Raw genomic sequence first — 15,243 nt, 5'->3', positions numbered from 1 at the left:
CAGAATCTGTGTGCATTTCAGAAGATCAGAGATGTTAGAATAACATAAACGAAAATAAAGTACCATTAATATATTCATGCTATACAGCCAACAATCCTAGCAACAGGATCATCTTGGAAGGTCATTAAAAATTGCTCAGCAAGCTACCTGGATCAGTGGCAGATATTATCGCTCCAAAGAGGAGGCAATCTGTATAATAGAATTTATCAGAGAGCTGTCCCACCAACTTCATTAGTTTCACAACCCCATACATGAGATTCCTAAAGAGAAACGATAAAACAGTCCAAGTCAAACAAGTTGGCATGTTTCAAATGAGCAAAGGAAAACCACGAGCAACATTTCAGGTGGGCTTTGTTATGCTGGAGCTCTGTGGGACAGTGCTGCAGTTTAAGCTCTCAAAATAAAGTCTCCTCTCTTCTCTAGGAACTGAGTCAAGAGTGAGACATGATCCGACATTTATATATAAAGTAAGCACAGCATGAAGTCTGTTCATACAACCAGCACAAACTCCACAGGCTGCTTCCTTTTTCCACCATGGGGAACATTTCTGTGCTCAAAATTCCCATCAGTATTGCTTCTCCCAACACAGTACATAGAGAAAAAGCTTTGACCTGAGAATAGCATTAAAGTATTTCTCTGTAGTGAAATTGAGAGATGCAAACCAAAGTCACCTATGCAAACTCAGGATGTCTGTATTTCAGAATATCCACGCACCAAGAACACAATAATATTAGCTGTGTAAGTGATTGTATGCAAGTAAACTAATGTGACTATCTTAAATCAAATGTGTGTGTATATATAAAGCGATGCAGATATTCATATCAGAGAGAGAGAGAGAGAGAGAGAGAGAGAGAGAGAGAGAGAATGTGCACATGCAAAATGGAAGGGACATCTCCAGAAATTTGATAGGTAAGATTCTATTACAAGTAGTGCCTACAAGTCAGAAAAAAGTTAATTCTAACAGGAGTTTAAAAAGGTTTCATTTTGGACTACAACATAAGATCGAAAAGTGAACACTGCTCTTTAGTACTCTGGACTTGTGAAGTGATTCAAACTTGACAATATTGTTTTGGAATCAGTATTGCTTAGAAGTCAGATCTGAGCAAAAGTTATGCTTCAACTTTGAGTGGAAGAATCAGAAATAACATTCAAACAGATCACAGAATTTAAACTCTCTGAATGGCTCAATGAACTCAAGGGACGGATATCACAAATTTCACTTACCCAATGATAAAACAAGAGACTGCTGTTCCTAAAAAGGCATAGGCCAAAATTGACCCCAAATTCCTGAAAAAGTGTCTCTGTATAGAAGAAAAAGTTTAAATAAGTTTAAAGAAAAGTTAAAAACACAGTGCATTATTACACTTGCATTCATTGCCGCATTCCAGAGAAATCCTTCATTTACTGCAATGCAACTTCTGTCCAATGAAATTTTGGTGTTACATATATAGACAGGACATACAGATGTAAGACTTAGCTTCAAAACTAAAAACTTGCACCACATGAGTAATTTATGGCATCTTCTAATGAAACAATCTGGGCCCTTCCATTATCCAGAACCGGAACACCCCCTCTGGAGTTCAGTTTTGGATCTACTTCTCAATATAATGTACTGCATTTTGGACCTTTAACTATTTGTAGCAGCATATCTTTTAGCTCAAATGCAACCAATGTCGACCTCTGGCAGTGCACAAAGGAAAACAAATTAGCAAGATTAGATACAACTTAATGTATTGATAGTGTGCGTATACAAACATGTTCATATGCATGTATATATGAAGTATTTTCTCTTAAAACAGTATGACCTAACCATCTGTGGAGGAAATATTTTTCTTACTGACACACACAAATGATTGAAATAGAGAGCACACCCCTGAACAGACCAGTCTCCCATTAAGAAATTTTCCTCAGAAGATGATTACACTTACCTTCTTCAGGCTATAACCAGCATGAAAAATAATAGGAGGCAACAGAATGTTGAAAAAAACTTCTGGGTCAAATGTAACCTAAAAAAATAAAAAATAAAGAAAATGTGAAACAACTTAGAAACAATCACACACTTTTTGTTATGTCTTTCTCCTCTTTCATTTTTGACAGTTACTATTTTGAAGCATTGAAATAACAGTCAATTGGCCAAGTTGACCCTCCAAATTACCGTTCAACCCTATAAAGATGCAGCAGCAAAAAGCTGCAGCTCTTCGTAGGGAACAGCATCTATGAAAACAACCTTTGCCTTCATCACCGATGACAGTCTTGCAACAGTCACAAGCATAGTCCATTTTTTGAAATAAAATTAATTCTAATGGAAATGATGCTGAAAAAGGTATCAAATTGTACATGATATTCGTGTATTTGCAGATGAAATTATCTTTAGACAATTGGTGATGTGTTTGTTTTTTTTTCTGAGTCTAGCCAGTGCACTGTTATTGCCATCCAGTCAAGTCACGTACAAGTCTGGTTTTCAGAAAGTGGAATCACCATCACTTCCAAGTGTTTCAGTGGATACTGCAGATATCTGTGAAAGGCTATACTAGACAAAGGAACAAAACCAATCATTTATAATTCAAACAAGACCTGCATACACATGAGACTAGACCTAGTGTCTATACACAAGCTAGAAGACTAACATGAAAGCGTGCACTCCCAGAATGGGGATCATGTCAGCTCACTTCAGCTGTCTACAGCAGACAGGTACATAGAAACAGCTACCTTTGTAGTCATTCAGAGTCATCCTCATCATAGTTATTCAAAGTATTTTTTAAGTCACAGTCCTGAAGTGTCAATTCTGTACTTCAGAGTCTAGCTTTGCTACACACTGAAGAGGTTTAATTCCTGCCACTGAATAAAATAAGAAAGGAAACAGCAGATCTGAGCAACAGTTGATAGATGAATTTCATTTCTAATACCAGATTGTTTAATTTGGTGGATTACAGGATGCAACCAGCAACTATTTCCTGAAAGTAAACAGATTAAAAAAAAAACAAGGAAATAACACCAGGAAACAATGACTATTCATTTCCTTCTATACCTTATATTATAGAGGGCAGCATCAGGCTTTTCTTGCTCTGCTGGTTTTCATGAATTCTACAGATATTAGAAGTGTACACTAAGTCTCCAGCAGCAATCAAAGGCTTTGGGAAAGTACTGCACAGTGGCAACAGAACACAGCTTTGCCAGCAGCAACACGGTACAAAAGGTGCTTTTCAATTAAGCATTGAGGTGCTTTTACCACCAAAAACACTGACATTCGATACTACCATTCAAGGGAATTGTAGGTTTAAGAGCATCAAGAAGGAGAAGCGTGCAGCCAAACTGCACACATCCACAAGAAATGGCCTATCCTCACCTTTCGCAACATGTCATTTTGCTCCACGTTGTGGATCTTCCCAGGGCTTATTTCACCTTTGAGTGTGTATTCAAAGAACTTCCCACTGACGTTGACCAGCAGGGTTGTGAATGGCCTGTCCTCCTGCGAGCAGCTCAGGGGTTTATCACGGCCGCTGGAAGAGGGAGTGCCGTATCTCAAGATGACCCCAACAATCAGTCCTGGAAGAAGAGGATTAAAAATCCATGAAGCTGATTTGACACTCCTGTACCGAGCTTCTGAGTTTGGAATATCAACTGAGGTGTAACACGAGAAGCTTACGTATATTTTGCACTGAATGGCTACTATCGGTTTCCTGCAAAGGAAAAGAAGCCCCAAGCAAACATGCTAGCATCACTGATGAATTTGTAAAATCTGGTATCTGCTCAAAGCGACAAACAAAATACTCACTTTCATCTCTCTTCTTCCTCACCCTCATTCACACCACTAATGTGTAAACTCTGAACTGTGCTGCAGGCTGAGAACTGGGCTATAGCAAACATTTCACCTTCTTCTGAGCAGAACTGAGTAAATATAACCAAATGATGACTGCTGAAAATATGCAATACTGAATACTGAAAATATACTTCATTGAAACTATTCGTTGTCAGATACTGTAATACAGCCGCAGCAATAATGCAGCTTTCTGCCTGGCAATTCTAAGCAAGCCGACAATGGCAGCTGCACAATCTCCTGTGAGCTTGCAAATTCTGCAACTAAAGTTCATATGGCGTGCACAAAGAAGTCAGCTGCACCTCTTTCACTAAACAGAAATAAAGCAAAGGTAAAAAATGAGCAACCACAAGAGGCATCAGATGTGCCATTCAGGAATATAAAAATAATTACTCAGGCAGCCTAAGGACAATCCAACCAGAAAACACAATCAGGAAGAAGAGCATTAGCATGAGCTAACAATTAAACAAACCAACAAATGGAAGGACCACGTCAGGAATCCAAAAAATACTGAAGAAATATAAGCTTTTAACTGTGCACTGTTCCTTTTACAACGTACTGTGAAAAACAATACTCTGCTCTACAGGAGGAACGGGTAAGAATAGTCAGAGCAGTTTTGGTCTGAGAAGTACACAAATCGATATCTCCTTCAAGTCTTCCCTGTCATCTTAAAATATTCTGTGATTTAATCCTTGTTGCAGACAACTGGAAGGTGATGATGGGTGACTGTCAATAAAGAAATGATCCTTCAGTTGGCAGGTCAGTAGTTAATGCTGGTTTTGTACTGTGACCCTCACCCTGCATCCACAGATCTCTTTCCCCAGATGGTAGATAAAGTTGACAGGTATTAACAGGAGAATAAATGAGGTATAACAAGAAAGAAACCACACATCACCAAAAAAAATGTAACTTTATGGCATATACTAAAGAGTGATTGAACTGTAATGAAAAAAAAACAAACACAAAACAGACCAACTTCCTGCTCTCTTCAGGTTCAGAGTAGAAAAACAGTCCTGATGTAAAAGAAGGTACAACACAGTAGCTGTGACACTTGAGTGGGTGGTTATCCTCTGGTCCCCAAGAGGACATAACGGCAACAAGATCATTAAAAAAGTAATGGGAAGATTAAGATGTATTTTATTTAGAAAACAGACTATTTATCTAGAAAAGTATGTTCTCAAAGAGAACACGGGGAAGTAAACTCTTCAGCAAGACAAGACTACTTACTGACATTTCAAAATGCTGACAATTTAAACACAGTTTTAAAGAGCATGTCCCATAAGACCCCAGAGGATCTTACAGCTACACTTAACTGACGCAATAAAAATGCAGCTATGCACAAAATGACAGGTTATAGCCAGTCAACTTCAAGCCATTTGCACTGCCAATTATGGCTACAGACATTTTCCACAAACCCCGCTAGTCAGACTGCCAAAACTTACTGTTGTTCTCACTCCACTCCTCCCTAGAGAGGGAGAGGCTCACACAGTACATCAGGAAGATGTTCAGTCTTAAAAATTCAGCTAACCAGGATCAGCCAAAGCCCTGCAGTAAATCAGAAGCAACAAAGAAAACTCCACAGATTAGCTCACACACAGCGGTGGCACAAAACCAGCTCTATACTGATACTACGCTGAGAATATTGAGGAGGATAGACTTAGCAGCCTCTTAGGCTCAGAGAGCATCATTCAGTGAATTCATTGCTAAAGCAGATGGGAAAGCCTTGTTGCCATTGTATTAGGAGGATGCACTACAGAGCAGGATGTGATTATATTATAGAACTGGATATAATTCAGTCATACATTTTCTCCGCTGTAATAAAATATAGCTGTTATTTTAAGTCTGGATTCGAATACGTGACAATTATATCCATAACTCATGTTTAATGTTTGAGGTTAAACATACTTTAACCATTAGTATTCCATGGCCTGGCTACAACAGCTGCTGGGAAATATCCTGTCTTGTACCCTTCCTGCTGATAAAATACCAAACTGGACATCCTTCACATCAAGCACCACGCAGTTTAGGAACATCCGATCCCTGCTGTCAGGCTGCTATCTTGCAATTCCTCCCACAGCAACTGCAGGAAAAAACAACATCAGGATGCAGCCAAGAACAAAATCTGCAGCTACCGCTCTCCTAAGGGTGGCCAACTTGAAGGTAGGAGGCCACCTGAAGCAGTGGCAGCTGGTCAGGGGAAGGTGCTGCCAGGGCTCAGTCCTGAAAGGAAATAGGTATGAAAACATGTGGAGCCCAAGCTGGCTACACAAATCCCATGGCAAGCGTTATCAAAGAAGAAACAACTAGGCAACTGGTCACTCAGAAGATGAGTCACAAGAGCGGAACAGATCCCTAATCTCACAAAGGCACACGCATGCTGCTATAGTTATCACACAGTCCATAAAGAGCAGGTTCTGAGCATTCAAGTGAAGCGTGCCGGCTGGGCACATTTGATAGAATTGAGCTGCAGAGAGCCTCAAGTCATTAACATTTTTCTAAACAAGCTCAGAGTCTTCATGGAAAACTGTAGGGAAGCCTTTATGGTTCCGATGAACAGCCGCTCTTCTACACACTAAAAAGTTCCTGGACTTGTTAGATCACTTCTACAGACTTTTTTCATCCAATGAAACAACATTAAGAAAGCTTATATACTTAGTCATCCCCCCGAGGTCCCAAACTAAAGACCTAAGAACTAGAGTGCTTTTTAAGCAGACTGAACAGCCTGATGTACAGTTCAGAAAAGATGCCCTCCTAAGCTGCCTGTCATCATGTGTTATACAGAGGGCAAGTTCATCCTTTATAAATTCTCTCTAGATATTTCACTTCAAGCACTTCTGGAACATTAGAGTCACAGCTGCAGAAAAAGAACAGAAGAGAATAAGACTTGGAACTGTTCAGTGGGCAAACCTAGTGAGGCACTCAACACTTACTTCAGCAGCTATTTCTAGGATAACACAAGCACAGATTCGGTACAGCATGACTGCTTATTCAGAGGTGAAAGGAGGGATGGAAGTTAGGAATAAATACAAAAGAATCAGTACGCCAGCCCCATGCTACCTTCATCTCGCACGGTCTCACTGATGAAGAGTTAATGAAGAATGTGGATCAATAGAGCAAATATTTGAATGCTTGAGAACATTTTAGCTCATCAAGAAGGAAATCTGAAGGGTCACTAAACCAGCACTGCCTTTTACTGCAGGACTGTCGCAAGAGAAAAAGAGCTACAGATGAGCTGTAAATACTGCGAAATATTAGAAAAGCCATAAGTTGCTTGTGGTAACTGTTGTAAGGGCAAGTTTGCACCACTGCCCATAAGGATTCTCAGGAAGGCTAATCTCAAAAATTAATACTTAATGCCTTGCCTTCAATGTGTGACTGGCATTCTCAATTTTAACAGGGAAAGTATTTATGCCACTACATTGCCTGTATAACACAGATCATGCAGCTGGTACATAAAGAACATCTTATTGGAAATTACACATTAAAAAGCTGGGATTGTCATTTTCCTTTTTAAAAATAATCACAAGTGATAGCAAGACCATTAGATTTCAGGTATAGTCAACATCAATCCAAGAAAACATTGTTTTAAATAGTGTATTTACCTTCCTTTTGAGCACAGAAGTCACTGATGTCAGTCTAGGGGTTAGAATCACAGAATCATTTGAGTTGGAAGAAATCTTTAAAAGTCACCTAGTCCAACTCCCCAGCAATGAACAGGGACACCTACAGCTACATCATGTTGCTCAGAGCCCTGTCTAGCCTGACCTTGAATGTCTCAAGGCATGGGGCATCCAGCACATCCCTGGACAACCTGTGCCAGTGTCTTATCACTCTTATTGTAAAAGCGTCTTCCTTAAGCCCAGTCTAAGTCTCCCTCTTTTAGTTCGAAACCACTTCCTCTTGTCCTATAACAACAGACAAAGAATCTGCCTCCTTCTTTCTTGCAGCCCCCATTAGGCCACTATCAGGTCACCCCAGAGCCTTCTCTTCAGCAGTTCAGACAGGCACACATAACCCAGGCTAGATTTGAGTGGTTCTCCAGCGAAGATCCCTGCTGAAGAATTAGCCCTGAGATTTCAAGAAGCTTCAACAGCCAGCAAATACTAGAGGCATCTGCACTCCATGACACACAACTCAATCAGTGAATTCAATCAGTGAGTCAGTGAACTGGATCAATGGGTGAACTAAAACCTGCTTAGATACTGTTTCTTTCATCCTAGCTAGAAAAGGCCTGGGCACAGACTACTGGGGCTCTATCCACATCAAGTACAAGTTGTTTTAACTGCATTTCTGCCTGAAGGAGACTCAGTGGAGATCTTACTGCTGTTTACAGCTACCCACTGGGAAAACAAAGAAGAGAGAGACCTCAGAAAATGTATAGAGATAAGGAGTAATGTATTGCAACACACAGGAAGAAGAATAAGATTTAAAAAATATAAAAACCAGCAAAGTGGATAAGCACCAGGATAGACTGCCCACGAAGGCTGTATTATCTGTATCCTTGCATGTAGGAAAGCTCACACAAACTTGGCAAAAAGCAACACGCTCTGCAGGGGCTGCTTTGAGCAGAAGGTTGGATAAGACCACCATCAGAGGTACCCCAAACTAGACTGTCCTGAAACTTTCACTCTTTCCTACACTTAGACCCCTCAGACAAGTATTTTATGGTGCAAAGAGAAAGCACGTGCTAAGAGCAGCAGTTAAAAAAAAATGCAGTGCATTTTGATATCAACACTAAGTCAAGCCATCGTTTAGCTTGGTAACACCACCAGTGGAAGGCCCAGTTGCAGCATGCAGCCTGTCTCCCCTTCACAGCACAGCCAGGCAGGCAGGGCAGTGTACCAGTGTATCTCAGGCACTCCGGCACCACCTTTCTAGAGGTCAGAGGTGATGGCAGAAGAAATACTTGAGAGTTAAGGCAAATGTGTAAGAAGGATTTCTCCACGTGTGAAAGTTCAATTTTGGGCCCCTCACTACAAGAAAGACATGGAGGCCCTGGAGCCTTGAGAAGGCTCTGGAGCACAAGTCTTACGAGGAGTAGCTGAGGGAAGTGGGATTGCTCAGTCTGGAGAAGAGAAGGCTCAGGGGAGACCTTATCACGCTCTATAAAGACCTTAAGGGATGTTGTGGTGAGGTGGAGATTGGTCCCTTTTCCCAAGACAGGAGGTAACGGCTTTATGTTGTGCCAGAGGAGAGTCAGGTTGAATATGAGGAACAATTTCTTCTCAGAAAGAGTGGTGAGGCGTGGGAACAGGCTGCGCAGGGAGGTGGTGAAGTCACCGTTCTGGGTGGTGTTCAAGAAACATCTTGACGTGGCACTGAAGGATGTGGTTAGTGGGCATGATGGTGATGGGTCGATGGCTGGACTAGGTGATCTTAGTGGTCTTTTCCAGCCTTAATGATTCTATGATTCTTCCTCCATTCTCCCAAACTGAACTTTTTACCAGCTTGCGGACAAAGATAGAGGAAAGCTTGTCAAGAAGGGTGGAAGTAAGCCCTGCTCAAATATCTTCAAGGCAGAAAACCAGGAATACACAGTATTTATCACACAATGTATTTTAATAGAGGATGGTAGTTTGTGTGCATTGAGATGCCACAGTTATTTCAAATAACCCGAAGTACCACCAGAGAAAGTACTTTTCCTCATACAGGGGTAGCCTCCAAACTTGACAAACCACACTTGAAATTTCACAGTGATTTATCACAAAGTTTCAACGCTTCTTACAAAGAAAATAATCCAAGCATTGTTTCTGAGCCCTCATTAAATTTCAGTAAAAGAGCGTATTTCAACACAGAATGGAGGCACATGATACCAGGTCCTGAAACCCGAATAAAACTTTGGGGATATCCAGAATCTGATAGGTTGAACAACAAACTCAAGGTCATGCTTTGTCATTGCCTTAGGATTGTTTTAGATAAGGACATAAAAAGACAGTAAGCAGCGTTAATGGATTAACATTGCTCTGCACTAATTCTTCCTTCTAGGACATCAAGTGGCACACCATCAAGGGCATTTTCCTAACAAGCCAAAGCAGGCATAGCTCTGAATTTAAATAAATAAAAGGATTATTCAGAAAAAGTTATTGAGACATTACACAGTACCCAAACATCAAATTAACTTGTTGACTTGATGCTGCCAGACACGCACAACACGCACATTGCTGCCTTCTTTAAAACCTTGCTTTCCAGAAAGGCCACAGGAGTGTCTGGTGGCCAAAACTATCGTCTGACTAACTGTTATGTCTGGTTGTTCTGATTTTTTTTTTTTAATAATTATTTTTCTAGGTTTGTTTTTCACAGAAATGTGAGGCTAAGTATGCAGCAAACAGATGACTAGGAAGAATATGTGTTGCTTCTCCCTCCCCTCCCCCTCTGGAATCTAACATTCATAAATATGAACTGAACAAAACCCATATATTCAACAGCCAACACTGAAAGCTTGGTCATGGAAGAAACTGCTGTCTTGTGGTAAGATCATGTGCCCTCTGGTCCCAGCATGGGACTGAATCGAGTCACAGGATGAGCCACAGAGGACAATTAAAGAGGCACATTCAACGAAGAAATAAGATACTGCAGCTGTAAAGTATTTGTCTGTTACAGATGGCACAAACATTTGTTAGAGATTATCAGTAAGATAAGAGCCTGCAATTAAGCTCTCCCTGTCTGTGGGCTTTCAAGTTCGCTTACTGCACAACCACTGTTTCAGGTAACATATTTCATAAAGTATTTGCTGTCAGGTATTTTATATACAATATTTTAAAAGATTATTTGTACTCTCAGAAAAGTTAGTATTTCTTCTTAGCTAGAAAGCCCACAGCAGTGAAAACCATACACATACTGAAGCCACACGCATTCCTATAAGCACAAGCAGCAATGGGCAACCACGGAAACACTGACTTCAGTCACCGTGCAATTGTCTTTTCTGACTCATAAAGAAGTAGCTTTGTTATAGAATACCAGTTACCAGTGGTCCCAATGCGCTTCTGCAGGAGCAGCATTGAAGCATCTTTCAACCCAGGCTTCTAAATCAACTGTGGGAAAACTCAAACACTGAGATTTTTTCCCCTAGGCATATTTGGGACCAGACTGGCAGGCACCCCGACAAAAACAAACAACATGAACAGCTCTATGGCATCTAACAGAAAACTGCCTATTCGATCATATTTTTTTACTGCTTTTTTCTCCAATTGTGTATATACACTAGAAATGCTTGGTATACCTCAAACAGAAGGCCACAAACTCCTCAGAGTCCAAGAAAAAGTAAACTGCTATCAAAAATAAAAAATAAAACTATGCAGTATCACCTATCTCAGGCACTAGCAAGAAGTTAAGCTATCCCGTAAAAGAAAACCAAAAGCCCAGATACTTATATTCCCCACACACATCCCAATATATCACCATAAAGCTTCAGCAGCAAGGGTTATTACTGTATCATTGCAAGGAGTTGGGCTTCCATCTGAAACCCTACAGAAACTCATTAAGTAGCAGTGATCTCCACTAACACTGTCATTTGAGGGTTTGACACAGGAGGGGGTAGAGAGGAAAAGGGAAGGAAATACAGAATCATAGAATTACCAAGGTTAGAAAAGACCTCCAAGATCATCCAATCCAACCGCCCACCTATCCTACCCCACCTATTTCCCCACTAAACCATGTCCCTTAGGAGAACATCTAAACATTTGTTGAACACCTCCAGGGACAGCGATTCCACCACATCCGTGGGCACACCTCATCATCCTTAGAGAGTTGAAGTTTTTCCTAACATCCAACCTGAACCTCCCTTGGCACAACTTGAGGCCATTCTCATATCCATTTCTGCATGGCTTTGGTTTCCAAAGACTCCTCAATAGCTAAAAGGAGAGCTGCTAACTATGGTTAAACCTGTATTCTTGCTAAAAACAAAGAGTATATCCCAGCCAGAGGCCTTTGCTCATCTGTAAAATACTTTAAATTTGAAAGTTAAGGAAGTGTATAGAAGCCTTCATCCTGCAAAACATTTCTGGAAGCTTCTGATTAGAACAGTGGACCAAGCAAAGTCTTAAGAAAAAAACTGGAAAGATGTATGGCCAAGGCGAACAAACTAAAATCTGCATCAAAAAGGTGTTCAGTTGTTTCAAGGAGAGCTATCCAGCACTTTTTTTTTTTTTTTTTTTTTTTTGCCCCCAAAGCCTTTTTGCTCCAAGCCACACCCATCTGTTAACAAAATAACCTCCTATCCACAGGACAGAAAGTCAGCAAGCAGGCTAAATTTTCAAGGAAATCCCACGCGCTGAGGCAAGCCCCTAGCTGTGAAGCCATGAGTAGAAGGCTGATGGATGCTTGTGAGACCAATGCTTGTGGCTTCCTGGGAAACACACATAGCCAGCAGAATAGGTGGGAAGCAACAACCCGATGGCTTCCTGTGGGCACAGAATCATTAAGGTCAGAAGAGATCTTTAAGACCATGTGGTTCAACAACCAACCCATCACCACCATGCCCACTAACCATGTCCCTCAGTCCCACATCACAGAAGTCTCGTTATAACACCCCCTATCCACCTGCAGTCTCAACATAAGATCTATTCCATCTCGTGGAGCAGCTTTTTCTATACAGAGGCCTCACAGAGCTGGGTGCTGTGTGTTCTCTCCATGTCATCTTTCTGGGTGCCCTGTGCACAAGCACAGTGTGGTCATGGCCTTCCCACAAACAAAGCACAGCTCTCAATCCCATTTGACAGCTATTTAACCTGCTTACTCAGCTACTCTGACATCCATCCCACTTCACACGCTAGGAATCCAAAGAAAAGAAAAAAACTCTAAGTACTTATGAAAAACTGAACAGAGGATCAAAGAAATCAACTATTTCTTAACTGTGATTGGCTTTCCTGCCTTTCGCTATAGCAGTCCTCCTCTAACCAAGCTCACCCTTGCAGTTCCCACTCACCACCTCCTCAACTTCCTCACTACAGACCTGAGGCCCAAGCAGTATTTGCTTTGTCTCTGCATCCCACCTCAACTCAAACCCTGGCACATCTCACTAGTGAGGAAAAGATGGTTGGGAACCTATCAGGTAACATCCCCTCCTAGTCCAGAAAACGCCAGCTGAGATTTAGTAAGATCAGATTTATTTCAGCTGAATAGCAGCCAATCCCTGCTGTGGGTTGAAAAATCTGACCCACTGACATCCAGGGCATCTACCAACATTACAAGCACCTGCTGCAAGACCCCTTGGCATTACAATAGGAAAAAAAAAAGGGGGGGGGAGGGGGAAGGGAAGGAATAAAACATTCTTCCAAAGGCTAATCTTACTTAAATGAGCAGAACCACAGTGCATCACAAGAGACTGCATTTTTCCTAACCATTTTATCTGTATATAGCCATTTATGCTGTCTTTTGACCTTCCATTGTCATCAAAATATGCACCAAACTTCCTCATCTTTCTTTTCACTACATGATTTTCATCAATCACAAGGGGTTAACTACTTATGACAAGCTTGGTTATAAAGTTGCTGGCACCAGTGTAATTTTAAAAGTATTAACTGCACACTATGTATAAAAACCTGACAACTTACATGTTTGCCATCAGAAACCTGAACTCCCACCCTCTGCAAAAGTAAAGGACAAGGGACTCACTAGCATCCACATGTAAGGTAGTATGGAAGATAACCAGGCCAGGAAACTAAGCACTGCTGCTTACCACACAAACCTGTCCTTGACCATTTTTGCATACATGACTCTATTTTAATCAATTTCCATTCAAGTTTAAAGAAAATAACAAACCAGCTAATTATGTCTTCACATCACTTTCACTTCCCCAAATATACTCTTTTCTTAGATTAAAAATGCTTGACAGAATAGTACAACTGCCAGTCACAACAACATACAATACCATTTAATGCATTTTGTCTAGCCTATAGCTGCCTTCTCAAACCACAAAAACAGTACCTCATTTAATAGCAATGTGGACTCTGATATCAGATAAACAGTTCTAAGTAACTGGAAAAAAGAACTGATTAATGTAGATAACCGGTTACACCACCTTGCTAATCTGTCATTACTACTCATAAAGAAAGTTGCCCTCAGAGCACATGGAATTCTTTACAAAAGCTTCTTGATTTAAAAAAAAACACATGCTGGTATTAGACTGTGTGGTTAGGAGACATTATCTGAACATGTTGAAAAACACCCCTTGATAATTTACTTTAAAGAAGTACTTGCACCAAGATTGGTTACCATATGAAATTGTATGTTAATGGCAGTGTGTATACACTAATAGCAAGCCACACTGGTAACAAGACTGCAGATTTGCTTCAGTGGAGGTAGTTTATCTATGGCAGCTCACTGTAAGCTTTTGTTTTGCCTCCGCCAAACCTGGATTTGGTACAACCATCCTGAACATCCTGACATCCAGGGAGGCCACAGGGACAAATCACAGAATCACCAAGGTTGGAACATACCTCCATGAGCATCCAGTCCAACCATCCATCCATCACCAATATTTCCCCATTAAACCATGTCCCTTAGTACAGTATCTGAACAGTTCTTGAATGCCTCCAGGGATGCTAACTCAACCACCAACATGGGCAGCCCATTCCAGCACCTGACCACTCTTTCAAACAAAACATAGAACAAAGTGCTATTAGTATCCAATTTGAATCTCCCCTGGTGCAACTTGAGGCCACTCCCTATAGTCCTACTGCTGAGGAGTGAAGAGGCTAGGAGAAGAGGCTGACCCCCCACATCACCACAACCTCCTTCCAAAGAGTTGTAGAGCCATGACCAACCAACACCTCCAGGTCCTTCCACACAGTTTTCCAGCCATGCTGTCTCAACCAGGAGTGTTGCCTGGGTTGTTGTGGCCACAGAGCATGACCCAGCACTTGGTCTTGTTGAACTTCATCCCACTGGCTTCAGCCCAGCTAACCAGTCTGTCCAGATCCCCCTGTAGGACCTTACTACCCCCTGCCAGATTGACATTTCCTCCCAACTTGGTGTCATCTGCAAACTTACTGAGGGTGCACTCAATCTCCTCATCCAGGTAAAATGAATGGCTCTTGCCTAGAGCCAGTAGAAAAGAGTCCTCTCATCTCTTCCCAAGAGCTCAAGCTTACCAGCTAATGAAGAAAACAGTCAAACCCTTGACTTGACTGTTCCTCCCATTCCTACTCCAAACCCTAAATCAGAAAGTAATTTCTGCCTTATCTGCGCTCTTGGAGCTTTCCAACCTAGCAGTGATGGAGCATTTGCAGCCCAACAGGTTACTTCCTAACTCCTAGAAGTACATGCTGTGTTTGAACATGCCACAGAGTAGAGTTATACTCCATAGGCTGACACTGGATTCCCTTTGTTCAATTCACACTTGAAAAAAGCTGTAAGTACTACAAACCTAGGTTCATATTCTACCAACACTGAAGTCTCTGATGTACTAAAAAGACTTCTTATTTAAT

The 15,243-nt window shown here is 41.2% G+C and overlaps 1 protein-coding gene across 4 annotated transcripts in view; it reads right to left on the bottom strand.

Annotated features, from left to right (window-relative positions):
• The window catches only part of SLC9A7 (solute carrier family 9 member A7), a 79,608-nt gene that overhangs the window by 45,584 nt on the left and 18,781 nt on the right, over positions 1-15,243 (bottom strand). For all 4 annotated transcript variants that reach the window (XM_015277756.4, XM_015277757.4, XM_040661927.2 and 1 more), the window contains exons 2-5: positions 3,347-3,546; positions 1,929-2,006; positions 1,225-1,301; positions 148-260 (exon numbers count right to left, since the gene is read on the bottom strand). In XM_015277756.4, coding sequence (XP_015133242.2) covers positions 148-260; positions 1,225-1,301; positions 1,929-2,006; positions 3,347-3,546 — 468 coding nt within the window. The remainder of the gene's footprint in view (positions 1-147; positions 261-1,224; positions 1,302-1,928; positions 2,007-3,346; positions 3,547-15,243) is intronic.

This window comes from Gallus gallus, chromosome 1, assembly GCF_016699485.2.
Source record: "Gallus gallus isolate bGalGal1 chromosome 1, bGalGal1.mat.broiler.GRCg7b, whole genome shotgun sequence".
Taxonomy (NCBI): Eukaryota; Metazoa; Chordata; class Aves; order Galliformes; family Phasianidae; genus Gallus; species Gallus gallus.
Note: the sequence above shows the minus strand (reverse complement) of the source record. Positions and strands in the feature narration are given on the sequence as shown.